The sequence below is a fragment of the Carya illinoinensis genome, chromosome 3, assembly GCF_018687715.1.
Source record: "Carya illinoinensis cultivar Pawnee chromosome 3, C.illinoinensisPawnee_v1, whole genome shotgun sequence".
Taxonomy (NCBI): Eukaryota; Viridiplantae; Streptophyta; class Magnoliopsida; order Fagales; family Juglandaceae; genus Carya; species Carya illinoinensis.
The window spans coordinates 30346547-30363166 of NC_056754.1; the positions used below are offsets into that span (position 1 = coordinate 30346547).

Below are 16620 nucleotides of genomic sequence, written 5' to 3' on the forward strand. Positions count from 1 at the left end.
ACTACAACAGAGGACATAGATGGTCAAGAGCCTTCCAGTTATTCAGAAGCTGTCAAAAGTAAGGAGTGTGCACAATGGTGCGCAGCAATGACTGAGGAGATTGAGTCTCTTCACAAGAACCAAACTTGGGATTTGGTTAAGCTGCCTAAGAAGACGAAGACTGTTGGTTGCAAATGGGTTTTTCAAAAGGAAAGAGGGAATCCAAGATGTTGCAGATGCAAGGTACAAGGCACGCTTGGTTGCAAAAGGCTATAGTCAAAGAGAAGGCATCGACTTCAACGAAGTTTTCTCTCCAGTTGTGAAACACAGTTCGATCAGGGTGTTGCTTGCCATTGTGGCAGCACTTGACTTAGAGCTTCAGCAACTTGATGTTAAAACAGCATTCCTGCATGGTGACCTGGAGGAAACCATTTACATGCATCAGCCGAAGGGGTTCATTGCTCAAGGCAAAGAAGATCATGTGTGCAGATTGAAGAAGTCATTGTATGGTTTAAAACAGTCTCCGAGGCAATGGTATAAACGCTTTGACTCTTTTATGATAGATCATGGTTATGTGAGGAGTAGCCATGATTGTTGCGTTTATTATAGGCAGTTACCTAATGGGTCTTTCATCTATTTGCTACTTTATGTTGATGATATGCTTATTGCTGCTAAAAGCATATATGACACTAGTTTACTGAAAACTCAACTTAGAAATGAGTTTGAAATGAAAGACTTAGGTGCTGCAAAGAAGATTTTGGGGATGGAGATCCACAGAGATAGGAAAGCTGGAAAGTTGTATTTGTCCCAGGGAAAGTACATTGAGAAAGTTCTTCGGAGGTTTGGAATGTCTGATTCCAAACCAGTAAGTACACCACTTGCTACACATTTTAAACTTTCAGCATCCCTATCTCCTCAGACAGATGAGGAGGAACGCTTCATGGCTAGTGTTCCTTATTCCAGTGCAGTTGGCAGTATTATGTATGCAATGGTTTGTACTCGTCCAGATATTTCACAGGCAGTGAGTGTTGTTAGCAGGTACATGGCTAACCCGGGTAGAGCTCATTGGCAGGCTGTGAAATGGATACTCAGGTATCTGAAAGGTACTTCGAACCTTGGTTTAATATTTGATAGAGAAACTGACTACAATTCAAGGGTGGTTGGTTATGTTGATTCTGATTATGCTGGGGACTTGGATAAGAGAAGATCATTAACAGGGTATGTTTTCACTTTGTGTGGCTCTGCTATTAGTTGGAAAGCAACACTACAATCTACTGTTGCTTTATCAACTACAGAAGCAGAGTATATGGCAGCAGCTGAGGCTGTTAAGGAGGCCATTTGGTTGAAAGGTTTGATCAGTGATTTGGGATTACAGCAGGATGCAATTTCAGTATTTTGTGACAGCCAAAGTGCAATACATTTGACCAAAAATCAAATGTATCATGAGAGGACAAAGCATATTGATGTCAGGTATCATTTCCTTCGGGAAGTTGTTACAGAGGGCGTGTTAGAAATTCAGAAGATTGCTACTACTGAGAATCCAGCAGATATGATGACAAAGCCAGTTCCAGTATACAAGTTCAAACTTTGCTTGGACTTGATTGGTGTTCGGGGTATGTGAATCCCTTAGGGGATTTGGTGGAGGGGTTTCGGTTTCTTGGTTAATGGTTTTTTGTTTAGGCTTGACGGAATTCAAGCCAAGGTGGAGATTTGTTGAGTTTGGCTTGATTTCCTGCTGAAAATGTATTTTTTTGGGGTTTGCTACAGTTCCGCTACAGTTCCGCTCGACCTCCGCTCGAGCGACGCTCGAGCGAACTCATCCAGAGAGTTTCGCTCGACCTCCGCTCGACAGTCCGCTCGAGCGAAATCTTCCAGAGAGTTTCGCTCGACCTCCGCTCGACAGTCCGCTCGAGCGAAAATGCAACCCTAACGTGCGCTCGACACTTCGCTCGACGTCCGCTCGAGCGAATGTTCTGACTAGCGCCTTGTCCTATAAATACATCATTTTCTCTTCATTTTGAAGTGTGTTCTGCAGCCAAGTTAGAGAGAGTTTTGAGAATCCTTTTGTATACAATCCTAAGAGTCCATTGAGTGTATTGGGGCTTTAGGATTGAGGATTTTGTGATCAATACTCTTGTACTCCATCCTTGTTCATAGTGAAATCTTTGAAACCGACCCCAACAGTGGACGTAGGCTCACATTGAGCTGAACCACTTAAATCTTGGTGTTCTTTGTGTGATTGTTGTTTATTTTGTTGCTTCCGCTATTATTTACTTCAACTTAGCCTTAGTTTGTTCGGTCCATTCCCAACAGAATGGGTGCGTGGTGGTGCAAAGTAGTGGTTGGGTGACTTGGGTTGAACTACTGTGCATGGTGAGGAAGAGAAACCATGCTCTGTTTTTAGTGACTAGAACGAGGATTTGTTTAGGCTTGGGCATGGTTTTTGTTTGAGAACACGAAGGGGCTATGGTTGGTGAAGGGAGTGTTTGGTGCTACTCAAGCGTTGGAATTTCTTGGCAACAAGCTTCACGAACGGCAATAGTGTTGGCTGTTGAGTATTGTCGAGTGAAGAATTGCAAGGAGAGAGAGAGAGAGAAGAATGGAGATGTTGAAAAGTGAAATTTTGATGTGAGAAAAACTGCTATATACGTGGGAGTTTTGTATCGGGGTGGAGAGATTTTCGGGGAGAAAAGATACCATCGGATTGAGTGTGGGTTTGGGAAAGAAGAAACTAAAAGGAGGAGGAGTCTTAACTGAAAACGACGCCGTGCGGGTCTTCTAGGCTGGGTCTTTCGTAACCAAACAGGACCTAATCCTATTGTTTAAAATAAATTCATCGTCTGATGATATCTCGGGCTTAGAATTTTTTGGTCAATTGCTAATTGTTTAGGGCTCAAATAATCCATAAATATTAAATGGACTAGGGTGTTACAGGAACTCAAATTCAGATTCCAAGCCAGGTATACCCAAGTACCCAGTCTGGAATCTGAATGAACACTCTGATTAGAATGTAGATTATATTAGGTTATTTCAATGAAAAAATTTTACACAAAATCTTTTTTAAAAAATAGATTCAGAATAATTTTTTCATACTTGTTTATTAAAATAGAATATATTCTTGTATAAAAAATTGGATTAAACTTATCATCTATTTGAAAGTGAAACTCGGAAGAATCATGTCTCTTTCCAAAAACGATCACTTCATTGCGTCAAGCAAAAACCAACAACTTTCTGTCCTCAAAAATCAAAATAAAAGTAGTGCTCGCAATCACACCGAGACGGACGAAGGAAGGAAAGAAAAAGAAAACAGATAAGATCATCGCTCATCACCGATTTCTGCATCTGTCTCTCTGTCACTTTTATAGCCTGAAGGGGGAAGATTCAAGAAGCAGCAGAAAGTGAAAGTAAAAGATCTAGAAAAGGTAAGTGAAACAAAATGTGCAGTGCAGATGGAGATTGCAGGCCGTTGGGTTTTCTTCTTGGGCTTCCTTTCGCTTTTCTCTCCCTCCTCGTCTCCATAGTCGGCCTTGTCGTCTGGATCGTCGGGTAGAATCCTCTTCCCCTCCAGCATTTCCATTGAATTTAATCTTTGGGCATAATATGAAGTTTGATCTCCATTCAATTTGGTCTTTCTTGTATATAAACTTTTTTTAAAAATGATTCGATCCCATGTAATTTGGTCTGATCGGTATGAAAAACTTGGAATTTTTTGTTACGCACTTGCAGTTTGATCTTCTGGGCAAATGAAACTCTACGCTTTGATTTCATGTAATTTGGACTTTTGGGTATTGGAAGTTCATTAACTTTTCTGTGATTTTTATTTCAGTTATCTTTTTCTGGGTACCATTGATTTCACAATTTTGACATAGATCTAATTGCAAAACTTTCTGGGTAGATTATTGTTGAGCTGCATCTGCCCATGCTGTTTCTGCGTAACCGTGTTAGTGGAGCTGGCTTTGGAGTTGATCAAGGCTCCGATTCATGTAATGGAGTGGTTTACTTCTCAGATTCCCTGTTAGCTCGAGTCTCTTCAAAAACAGTTTGTAGTAACGCTGGGTTTGATATTCATTAGCTTTTAGTTGTTTTATGGCATGTGATGATTGTTGGTTTTATTTGAAAACTAGGGATGCTGATGCTTATTCTGAGATCTTGAAACTGTCTGGATGAATCAATTACATGTAAATTATTTTCTTTTATTTTTACCAAGTAAAACTTTGATTCACTTGCATGCGCAAAATGAACTCAGCTGCCAAAAAAAAAAAAAAAGATTTTTCTGAAGCTTTTGACCAAAAACTCTTTTTTAAAGGGAATCTTTCTGCCACTCGGGGAAAAAAATTGTCGATTTCTAATTAGATGAAAATTTTAAGTTTAAGATGAAATATTAAAATGTTATATTTTAATATTATTATTATTTTGAAATTTAAAAAAGTTAAGAAAAAGTTAAATTATTTATTATATTTTATATGATGATTTAAAAAAATTTTAATGATAAAATAAAAATTTTAAATTTATGATGAAAAGTTTTGTTTAGCCAACCGAACCTAAGAGGATGCATCCAGATTCAGTGTAATTACATCCTGGCCAGTCAACATCTCAACCAAATAAGGTCTCTCTAATTCTAATATCACAGGTACGTTTTACTATTCGTAAGCCCCACTATAACGTGTAACACGTTGCAGGTGTGTTTGACTTGGGTTAAATTAAATTAAATTAGTTCTTTAACCCTCTCTCTCGCTCTCTTATATTTTCAATATTAGGTGTGAATGTGATGGTGATGGTCTTGTTTTACGTAAGGTTAGTGCTCAAACATCATTGTTGTCTAGCAATAGCAGTCAATTTATCTGTACAATTGCTCATTAATATACGATAAAGATTTCCTAAATAAATAAATAAAATAAAAGATTGATTGTTTCCTTTTTTATTATTATTATTATTATTATCTATGTTCTGTTTTATGAAAAAGCAGTGGCATGTGGCAGACTGGCACCTTCCTAAGGCTTCTAAAAAGTGTCTGGCAAGAAAAATAATTAAAAAAAAAAAATGCTCTTTTTCAAAGACGGCCTATGTAAGAGTAGCCACGTCCCTCTCTCTTTAAAATTTTTCTTATATTTTATTAAAAAATTATCTTTTTCTAAATTTTTTTCTTAAATTTTACTTTAACTCTTATCGATCTCCTACGTCATATTCCTTATTTTCCTATTCTATTAAAAGAAAAAACATCCCTATTATTTTTTTATTATAATTTTTTTCCCACTTTTCTTTCCAATTTTAACCATTCAAGTCTCTTCTTCTTTTTCTTATGTTGTGAATTGTTACTGTCTATTGAATATTTTTAATAAAATAATATTTACAGTCGTGGTTATGCAAATAGCGTGCAGTCGTTTAAAAAAAAAATAAATTAATATAAAATCCACATAAAAAAAAAACTAACTTTTTAATCGTGAACCTCACTTTCTTTCAAAACGATTGCACAGCGTTTACAATTTCACAACTGTATATAACATTACTCATATTTTTAACACATCCTCAGAAATTTTTTTTTTTTTTGCCAGTACCCTCAAGTTTTTAGTTATTTTTTTGTAACAGTTAAATTCTAATCAATAATCATTTGTTTAACGATAATATTTTTTTGTTCTTTTTCTAACAGACATTTTTCAAACGATAATATTTTAGAGTATAAATAAAAACACTTGCTTTTTTATTGGCATCTGGAGCAATCTAAATTTCATTTCAGATTAAGAGAAAATTCTTATTCTGGTCTCATTCTCCACTTGCTTCTTAAATGGCTCGTTCTTTTTTTAGTAAATTGCTACTTCACTTAAACTCTAAAGATGAGTTAGAGATAGTTCTTAATAAAGATAGAGGATCAACATTTCATCATGGTCGTACTCGTCAACGGCGTAAGTATATTAGGCGTGATCATTTAGAAGGGCACAAGCGGTTATTTCGTGACTATTTTTTTTTTTTAATCATCAATATATCCATCGATTCTATTTTGAAGAAGATTTAATATGGGTTGTGAACTTTATCTTCATATTCAACATGAGGTAGATGCTTGTGAGCCTTACTTCATCCAAAGAAGAAATAATACTCGAAGACTTGATCTATCTTCCCTGCAAAAGGTAAAGTATTGCACTTAGAATGTTTGTGTATAGAGTAACTGCCAATCTCATGGATGGATACATACGAATTGGAAAAAGCACTACAATGGAGAGTTTGAAAAATTTTATGGTTGTCATCGTAAATATTTTTTTTAATGAATATTTAAGATTTCCAAATGGCAATAATATTGTTTGATTGCTCTCTGTTGATAAACAACGTAGATTCCTTGGGATGCTAGGGAGCATTAATTGCATGCACTTTATACAATCGTAGAAAATGAAGGAATTTAGACATGTTAGAAACTCAATGATTAATCGTGAAACTATTATGCAAACCAACTCAGGAAAAGAATGGTGACATATAGGAATGGACAATAACTTATGGCTACAACACTCAGTTGTCAATATTGGTCATTCAAGTTACTCTACCATGGAATTTTTGCTTATTTTCCTTGTCCCCACTCAAGTTTAACATTATCACAGTCGAAGGGAAAAAAAACAGGTATTATATGGGGCAACAAAGTTGTTGCCAACAATGGTTGATGGGGCTGCCGCATTAGCCAATAAGGGCGAAGCCCCCTTGCACACTCACTCAATATCTCAACAATACACAAAACATGTCACAAAACAGAAGGCAAAACATGTCAAAAACTAGTTTTTCTTCCCCACCTCATCAACTAAGAGCATTCACATCTGGCTTTCGAACCAAGTTAAATGCAAAAAACATAAAGTTGTTGCCAAAATCAATGATGGGGCTGCCGCATTAGCCAATAAGGGCCAAGCCCCTTGCACACTCACTCAATATCTCAACAATACACAAAACATGTCACAAAACAGAAGGCAAAACATGTCAAAAACTAGTTTTTCTTCCCCACCTCATCAACTAAGAGCATTCACATCCGGCTTTCGAACCAAGTTAAATGCAAAAAACATAAAGTTGTTGCCAAAATCAATGATGGGGCTACCAACACTCGTGGGTGAGGCTACCTCATCAACTAACAAGGGCCAAGTCCCATGCACACCTAACTAAATAAGGTAAGAAAGCACAAAACCAAAGTCCAAAATAAGTTATATTTACATGTCATAGAGGCTCATAATGGTACAATTTCAAGCATAGCAAAGGGCACAAGATAGGATGGCTACAAATCTCGATTGCTGAAAATTTCTTAATAAAAATAGTCATCTGGGTTACCCTACCATACCGATCAATGAGCATTCACTAAAGCTGCTGATTTTACACTTACAAACTCAACAATTATATCATCATCACAACCCTTGCACTTACATATACAACCCCAACAACAACCCTAATCAAACCCCAAACACAGAATCTATACATTACACAAAGTACCAATCACTACCCCAATCATAGCCATGGTAATGGTAATCACAGCCAACACTTTGCTGTAATAGAAATCAAAGACAGTGGGATATCACAAAATCAGTACAATGGAAATCATAGAGTCATAGAAATCTGTCAAAGCCCCAAAACAGGAGCATATAGCTCTATGAAGCCAAGAGAAAATTCACAAGCCCCAATCACAGTAAGAAATAATGGTAAGTACAACCAACTAACAATCGAAAGTAGTAATGGAAATTAAATTTCTATGAAATCATAGAATCAGTACGATGGAAATGAAAGAACCATGGTTTTCTGTTAAAGCCCAATAACATGAGCATAGTAGCTCTATGAAGCCAAGATGGTAATCACAGCCCCAATGACAACCACAAATAATGGTCATCACATCCAACCAACAACAAAGAGTAGTAATGAAAATGAGAGATAATGGAACTCATAGAATCTCTACAATGGAAACCACATAATGACTACACTGTGGAAATGAAAGAGTCATGACAATCTGTCAAAGCCCCAAAAACACGAGCATAGAAGCTCTATGAAGCCAAGATGAAAATCATAGCCACAAATAATGATCTTCATAGCTGACTAACAACCCCAATTATAGCTAAAATCATAGGCAAAATTACAGCCAAAATCACAACCAACAATTGAGAGCTTTTTGCTTGGAAATTAGAAACAATGGAATGGAGATGCATAGTGGTGACCCAAAGACAATCAAATCAAAGACCCAATGGTGACCAAGACCCAATATCATTGCTAGAATATCGAGTGGTAAACAAAAAAAATAGCAGTATTGTGTAATATCGAATGGTAAACAAGAAGATAACAATAATATATAATACGATCAGAGGGGCTGCCAGATGGGATGCAAAGGAGAGAGATCCAAAGCATTCTCATGAGAGAGAGAGAGAGAGAGAGAGAGAGTGTGTGTGTGTGGGGGGGGGGGGGAGGGGGTGATGTGTGTCGGAGGTGGAGACACTTACTGGAGAAGACGATCAAAGGAGCTACTGAATGGGAAAGCGATAGCAACACTGTAGGAAGGAGGGCGCAGGAGAAATGAATGCAGGAGTTGAGGATGGAGGGTGTATTTGGAGTTATCCGCAAGTGCAAACCCTAAAATTTGGAGAAAACAGGGGCATGGAGAGCTGGATGAAGATGCTATAACGACATTAAAATATATATATATATATATATATGACTTGAGGGCAGATTTCATATTAGATCACACTTCGAGAGAAATAACCCCTCTCAAATGTGGCAACCACCATCTAAAATGATCTCTTGACCACTCGCTGGGATACAAGAAATTTTTCTAGTCCAATTTTTCTAATGTGTGAGACATTTTATATATATATATATATATATAAGAGACAAGTCTTAATCTTATTTTTACAAAAATCATAAAAATATGATGATATATAAAAATCAGACCTAGACAATTTACTATATACATATAAAAATAAAATTCTAAAAACAAAACTTAACATCTGTTTTAAATTTATGATGAAAGTGTTTCATGGAATAAAAACTCATCTATTATTATTTTTGTAATAAAATATTTCAAATTTATTTCTTTATAAAAGCTTGATTTTTAGAAACTCATATTTCATTCTAGTATGTAAGCTGGTTTATAAAATTTCATGTAATATCTAGATATTCTATGGTCATTAAGCATGTAATGCTACAATTGAGACCTTAAAAAAAAAAACATTTCTTGCTCAATAGAATTTAGAGGATCAATTATTTTTCTTACAGATCATCAAACTTAAACGATTTTTATTTTATTTATTTCGTTTTGGATTCTATATTAAGAAGTCTAATACTATATAACAAAAGTACTTTAGGATCCATATTAATAAGTTTATTATTTTTCGTAAACTTAGTTATAATTTTGGGGGATTCACATCATAGAAAATAGATAATATAAGGAAATCATATAAGAATTTTGAAGTTACAGGAAAAAAATAGGAGAAACGTTAGGATCAACAATAGGAATTTTTAAAGGAGAAGCCTTGACCTCTACCCATTGAGGGTTAATAATAACCGTCTCAAGAGGTGGATGGCTTGACCAAACAACATATTTGTTTTCAATAACAACCTTTGAATTTTTTTTCTTTTTTTTACCATATTTAAACTATTCTTATAAACATTTTTTGAAACATAATAGTTTTCAACAAATTCAAAAAATAATATAAGTTTTTGCATACCATACATTTTTTCTTTCCATTACTTTTTGTAACGTATTTTTTCCTTTCCATCAAACTAGCATGATAACATTTTCTTCATTCTTTATTTTTAGCAAAACTATACTCATTATACAAAGAAATTAAATCACAGGTAACTGGTTGTGAATAATAGAAGCAACAAAATCAAAAGCAATAGGAGACATAGAAGATGTCACTTCTTCTTCTTTAACAACTTCATATTTTTTTAGATAAATTTACATTTTTAGTTGTATAATAAGCAGTGCTAACTTCGGAGACATTACTAGTAACTCATTTTAACTTTAAATTAGGCTTAACTGTACTTTCTAGAAAATCATTGAGATCTTGAACTGTTTTAACTAGATTTTCTGAAGTAATAGATCCGCAAAAAAATTACTTCTTGCATTGATCAGTAGAAGTTTATTAGCCTTATTATCAAAACTTATTTTAACAGTTCCACCAAGATATTACTAAATATAATCAAGATTATGTCATTAGAAACAAACTCTTCAGAAAGAAGAAATTGTCTTAAGATATGTAAACTTCACACACTCTTTTTAAAAAATAGTAGGATCTATCATGAAAAAATTAATTTTTCAATGTCAGTCACATATTTATCTACTTTTCTCAGAATGAGTATACGAGATTTGTACAACCTATAACTGTAAATATTATTTCTCATTGAAAAATGAGGAATAACATTGCTTAAAACATTCTCAATGGCTTATCTAAATTTTCATCTAAAATAACTAATTAAAACCCACTTTTCTTCTTGACAACTTTTACAATATACCATATATTAGTTTATTTATTCTTTTTTTCTATTTCATTTAAATATTTTTTCTTTCTTCTTTTCTCATTTATTTCAAATATTGGTTTTAACTACTTTTAAATTTATAATATTCTTATATCTGTTAATATTTCTCATATATTAATGTGATTACAATATTTATGTTGTCAAAATGATATCAACTGACCAATGAAAAAGGAAAAAGAAAAAAATGAAAAAGAAAATCATTATGTATTTTTTTTTATTTTTTATGTTTTGCAAAATCTTTATCATTAGTATTTTTTATTAAAAAAAGTATTCTAATAATATTATAAATTATTCTAATGTTATATAAACACAAGTGTAAATTTGAGAAATATTAAAAAACGAAGAAAGAGAGAGAAATAATAATAATAAAAAGACTATTTACATGGATGAGTACTAGTGCATTTTAAATGTAGATATTTTAAATAATTATTGTTAGTTATTTTATATAAAAGTGCTAAACAAATATGCCATTGCATGCGCTTAACACGGGAAATAGGGAACTCTTTCGTTTTACAAGCTTGTAAACTTGAGTAGTAACTAGTAATATTGATGTCGTGTTTCGTAGCCCAAGTAGTTCCACAGAGACCTACGCATTCGGCACCTACAAGAAAAGTGAAGAGTGGACTTTGACAAAATCCATGAATTCTCCGATGCTAGAGTCAGTTGAGAGTTCTTAGATGAATGAAGTGTAGAAGTGAAAAGAGAATCAGACATTTCCCTGCAGGTGGGATCAGAGTATTTATACTAAGCTTGGGCTCTATTATTGAGGGAGATCGTGGGGTGCCAGGTCATGCCTAGGTTAGACTTGCCACCTCCCTGCTACTACAGGCAGTGCCATGCCAAGGTCACATTGTCCCAAGGGTACATTGTTGTGCATTTGTGTCTCCTGACACGCATTAAATGCAACGTGTCTCTGGCTAGGTATGCCCATAACTGGGCATGTCTCGACACCAATGCCCTGCTCGATCACTTGTTCGTGTACCTTCTTTCAGGTCTTGGCTCCCTGACATGACCTTGGGTGATCTAGGCCCGCAATGGGCTTCTCGACCATCTTAGGTCCCCAACCTGATGGCCCTTCTGATGGGTAGGAAGATTACGGGGTTCGACTGAGTCCTTCCTACCTCGGGTCCCATGCTTATCGTCAGGCAGGCCTCAACCCTAGGCTGTTGTTGGTTCCCCAACTTACTTTGGTTTGGGATTACTAGGGGTTCTAGATCAGGTCATTGGGCCTAGGGCCTTTTCCCCTTACATTACCCAACGAATTCTCACCACAGCACGTGATAGGAATTCAAAATTTTCTTATTTCCCACACTCTGATGCTTCAGATGGAGGGGCTGGAGTGTGCCCTTTTAGTTTCCAACCACTCTGGCAGTTGGGTGACGATTCAACTTCCCTTTCCTCAATAGCGACTGATTCGTGGCCTCACACGCTTTCCTCTCTTGCCTTTTCCTCTTTCTACTTGGCCTGCTGGTTGGGCTTCCATGCCACCTGTCCCTCAACGGACGTGAATCTCCTTGATTCCCGCATCACCCTTGCCTAAAGGCAGCTGATGGGATAGGTTAGCTGCTTGTCTGCTAGCCTCTTCGAGGGCTCATTGGTTCGTGCCAGCCATGTGCCTGACATATCTACCTCTACTCGTGCTAGTTGGGATCTGCATGCTGCTTCATTTACGCCATTTATGTTAGTGTCGCTTCGTTTCTTGCACCTTTCTCAGAGGTCCTTGGCTATATAATCCCCCCTTACCATCTTCCTCCCCATGTCAACAACTCTCCCTATATTCCCCTTTCCTGCACTTCCTCTGTCCTGTCCCTTTCCCATTTTATTGCAACACCTCCTTCATTCTTTTGCTTCCATGTTTCTCTTTGTCATCTGTCGTCTCCTTCCTTTTGTCACCCATTACTATTCTCATGGCTCAAAAAACTTTCACAGAGAATACAACCCCTTACTTCAACGACAAATGCTGGATCTCGTGGGCAAAGGCAACAGGAGTTCACACACGTCCAGACCCCACTCTCCCCACATGAGGGAGGATGAAGTCATATTCGGGTGAGTCGAGTGCTGCCGTTGGGTCTTCCTCTTCAGTCGCCCCCCGCTCAATTCCTGTGAAACCGCCGACCACCAGACCCTCCTCTTCCACCAGCGCTCGCTTCACCTTCATTGAGCCACCATTCTCTCTCTTAGAAGAAGAGGACAACTTAGTCTTTGAGGCTGCATTCTTAGAATCCTTTGTGCACCCTCCTCCTAGCAGCGCCGGCAGGGTAGAGACAATCACATCCTTACACAACATCCTGAGGAAGGAAGCTACCCATGAAGATGCGGGGATGGTTCAGGAAACACACACCTCTTCTAGGGGCTCCCCGACCTCTTCAAAGGAAGAGACAGAAATAGGAAAAGAGGATGAAGGGAGGAGAACGAGGAAGCAAAAGAAGAAGAAGAAGAAGATGAGGAAGAAAAGGCTGTTGTGGGAAGTGAGAAGCATTAGGTCAGACCTGTCAATCCTCCAACAGCTTCTAGGACGGACGACCAAATGGAGGCGACGAGAAGCCATCCTTGCCCTCCTTCTTCCACAGATGTCGGTCAGGACGACGAGGACCCTTGTGACATCCACTTAGTGGTGGTGCTGCTGAGTGATGACAACGATCCTCAAGAGTTGGAGTCGCAGGCTCACCGTGTCCCCCAAGGGGGGTCGCCTACCCAAGCTCCATTGCCTGGCCGTTCTGGCTTTTCTGGAGGAACTACTGGTGAGGAGGGAGTCAGGGCATCGAGGTTGGGTTCTTCTCTACCCTTGGGCCCCGCCAGCCCTCCTTCCATAGCTGGGGCCAAGAAGGATTAGGCACCAGTGTCAGATCTTGATAAGGCCGGCACAATTGCTACAGAACAGACAGCCCAGAAGCTGTGGTCTGCCTTCACTCAGGTATGGTCCTATGCTTTACGCACCTACTTTGTCTTTGAATGCCTAAGTGCTCCTTTCTCGTTCATTCACTACATATATATTTATTTCCTTTTGGTAGGTTGTAGACTAGTTAGCGCCAATGGTTGACGAAGAGCTCGGGAACTGTCCGACACTAACTGCCAACTTGCCTCATTAGTTCGTTTCAGCCACTATAAGTTGATTGCCAAGGTGGATTGCCAAGGTGGAGGACATGCGGAAGCACATCGAGAGCTTGGAGAGAGAGGCTGCCAGGAGTGAGCGCTTGAAAGAAGACTTGGAGAGACAACTTGATGATGCCGTGGATTAAGGGTCTAGACTGACATCTACTACAAGCAGGTAGAGGCAAACTGTGATATGGCTGTGCAAAACTTGGCTGCTCTAGAGATCAAGCTGGCTCGATTCGAGGTGACACTAAAGCAACTCCATTGAGACCATGCCAAGGCTTGTGGACAACACTCACGGCTACTGTCCTTGAGTTTGAAAAGAATAACTGAGGTCTAGAATCTAAGGGGAGGGCTTCATCGGGCCGAGAAGGAAGCCTAGGAACTGAAATAGTAGGTGTTCGAGAAGAACGTGACCCTTATGGTGCAGGACCTCATGATCACATGTTTGAGGTTGAACCTCAAGGGTGTTTGCTGAAATGCTACAAAGATATAGGCTCGAATAAAAAATAACAACGTTATTCGGGACACAGCCTAGTCATACGGTTATCAAGAGGGCCTTAACCAACTACAAGGACATTTGTTGGTGCATCCCAAATTGGATCTACGTAAGCTAAACTCACGAGATCTTAAGCCCGATCCTGAGGCGCTTATTGTAAGAAGTTCGGGTAGCTGGGGTACCCCCTTTCCAACGGACGATTCCGACCCGCCTCCCTAGTGATCAAGTCATGGCCGTCATGCCTCTCTTTGGTTGCGCATAATTAATGAGAATCCTCTTTGCCTTACAAATGCATTTTACTTTTGGCTTTCCTTATTATTTCCTCTTCTCCCCTTTCTCTTATTTTTTCTTCTTTTGAGACTTGATAGGTCTTTGTTGGATGCACTTGCCCGGGGGTAGGGGGGTGTCGGCAAGGCCTTACCCCACAGAGAGTCTAGGCACTAGTCTTTGTTGGACAGGGGGTTGGCATAGCCCTACAGCACAGCGAGTCTAGGAACTCGACTTCGTTGTGAGTCCAGAGACTCAACTTTATTGAATGGGGGGTCAGCAAGGCCTTAACCCACAACGAGTCTAGGGACTCGACTTTAGAGTGAGTTTAGGGACTCGACTTATTTGTGAGTCTAGGAACTTGTCTTTGTTGGACGGGAGGTTAGCATGGACTTATCCCGCAGCGAGCTTACAGGCTCAACAAGTCTAGGGACTTGACTTCGTTGAATGCGGGGCAAAAAAGCCTTACTTTGCAGCAAATCTAGTGATTCGACTTTAGTTCAAGTCTAGGAACTCATCTTTGTTGGACGGGGGGTCGGCATGACCTTACCTTGCAGTGAGCCTAGGGACTCGACCTTGTACAGGGGGTCGGCAAGGCCTTACCCTACAGCGAGTATAGGGGCTCGACCTCAGTGAGTGTCTAAGGGCTTGACTTCGTTACGAGTCTAGGGACTCGAATTTGTTGAATAGGGGGTTGGCACACCGAAGAGACGTTTTACCCTACAGCGAGTCTAGGGACTAGATTTCGATACGAGCTTAGGGACTCAACTTAGCTGAATGAGGAGTCAGCAAGGCCTTACCCCACAGCAAGTCTAGGGACTAGGCTTCATTTTTCAGTTTGTTTGACAAAAGGTTTTGAACAATTGTTCGCACGTTCTCATTCATAAACTTTGGCCCAGTGTATAAGGTACTGCTACTTATACAAAATATTTCTTTAAGTTCTGCATTCCATGGGTGAGGGACCTAGAGTCTCTTGCTACTCTTAAGATGGTAGGAGCCGGGACGATTGCTCCAGATTACCACATAAGGCCCTTCCCATCGCAGCCCTAGCTTCCCTTCCTCGTAGGTAGTGACTTCTATTTGCTTCAGCACCAGGTCTCCCACTCTAAAGGAGCACGGTCTCAATCATTTGTTAAAGTATTGATCCGCCTTTTGCTTGTTACTTGGCATCCGTATGGATGCCATTTCCCTCTTTTCTCCCAGGAGGTCTATCTCTTATGCCAATCTTTCATTGTTGGATGCAGCGTCAAAATGTTAGATGCGATATGTAGGCATCCTAACTTCTACTGGGATTACTACCCTGCTCCCATAAAGTAAGGGCGAAAGGCGTCTCTCCGATGGGAGTCTGGACAATTGTTCACCCACAAAACTCTTGGTAGCTCCTCAGCCTATGCGCCCTTGTATGTTCTGAGCTTCTTCTTGAGAGCAGAGAGGATGGTTTTGTTAGTTGCCTCAGCCTGGCCATTGGCTTAGGGGTCTCCTGGTGATGAGTACTTTACACTGATCCCGAGCTCAGCGCACCATTTCCAGTAATGTGCACAGTCAAACTGTTTCCCATTGTTTGACACAAAGGCTTGAGGTACGCCAAACATGCACACCACCAATCTCCAAAGAAATTTTGTGATAGTCCGAAAGGTGATACTCGTGAGGGCTTCTGCTTTGACCCATTTTGTGAAGTAGTCGATCGCCACCATTACAAACTTGGCTACCTATCTGGTGGTCGGGAATGGACCGATCAGGTCTAGGCCCCATTGGGCGAAGGGCCATGGTGAGGTGATCGACGTTAATTATTCCCGCCGGGGGGGGGGGGGGGGGCAACATGGCACTGGCCCCTACTCCTAACACCTTAGGCACTTTCATGTGAAAAGTTAGGCATCTTTGAGGGAATGAGGCCAATATTAACCTGCTCGGGTAACTTTTGTAGCCAACGCCCTTCCTCCAACATGGCTCTTGCAAATCCCTTCATGAATCTCAGCTAGCACATACTACCCTTGTCAGGATACAAGCACTGGAGGAGAGGTTCAGAGAAGCCTCTCTTATATAGGATCCTATCTAGCTGGGTGAATTGAGCTGCCCTGTTCCTGACCTTTCAGGCCTCTTCCACGTCGCTAGGGAGCTTGCCCTCCTACAAGAAGTTTCTGATGTATGTTGCCCATTCGGGGGACGCCGCTTCAATCCTGAGTTGCTCGATCATAATGGACGGGGTGTCAATTGTTCTTACATCAGTCTGTTTCAAGAGGGAGAACACCTTGTCCTGAGGCAGCTTTCACCAGCCAATTCCCCTTTTGGTTCTCCCCCCT

The 16620-nt window shown here is 39.4% G+C and overlaps 1 protein-coding gene across 1 annotated transcript; it reads left to right on the plus strand.

The window, feature by feature from the left end:
- Positions 1-3118: 3118 nt before the first annotated feature.
- On the plus strand, positions 3119-4175 carry LOC122304084 (signaling peptide TAXIMIN 1). The gene is made up of 2 exons (XM_043116128.1): positions 3119-3525; positions 3875-4175. Exons 1-2 carry the CDS (start codon positions 3416-3418, stop codon positions 3996-3998), a joined length of 234 nt encoding a protein of 77 aa, XP_042972062.1. The 5' UTR covers positions 3119-3415; the 3' UTR covers positions 3999-4175.
- The last annotated feature ends 12445 nt before the right edge of the window (positions 4176-16620 follow it).

Bases quoted from the DNA above. Each gene is read 5' to 3' on its own strand.
- LOC122304084 (XM_043116128.1), top strand. From the start codon at position 3,416: ATGTGCAGTGCAGATGGAGATTGCAGGCCGTTGGGTTTTCTTCTTGGG. The intron at 3,526-3,874 runs GTAGAATCCTCT...CTTTCTGGGTAG, and splicing joins CTTGTCGTCTGGATCGTCGG to ATTATTGTTGAGCTGCATCT.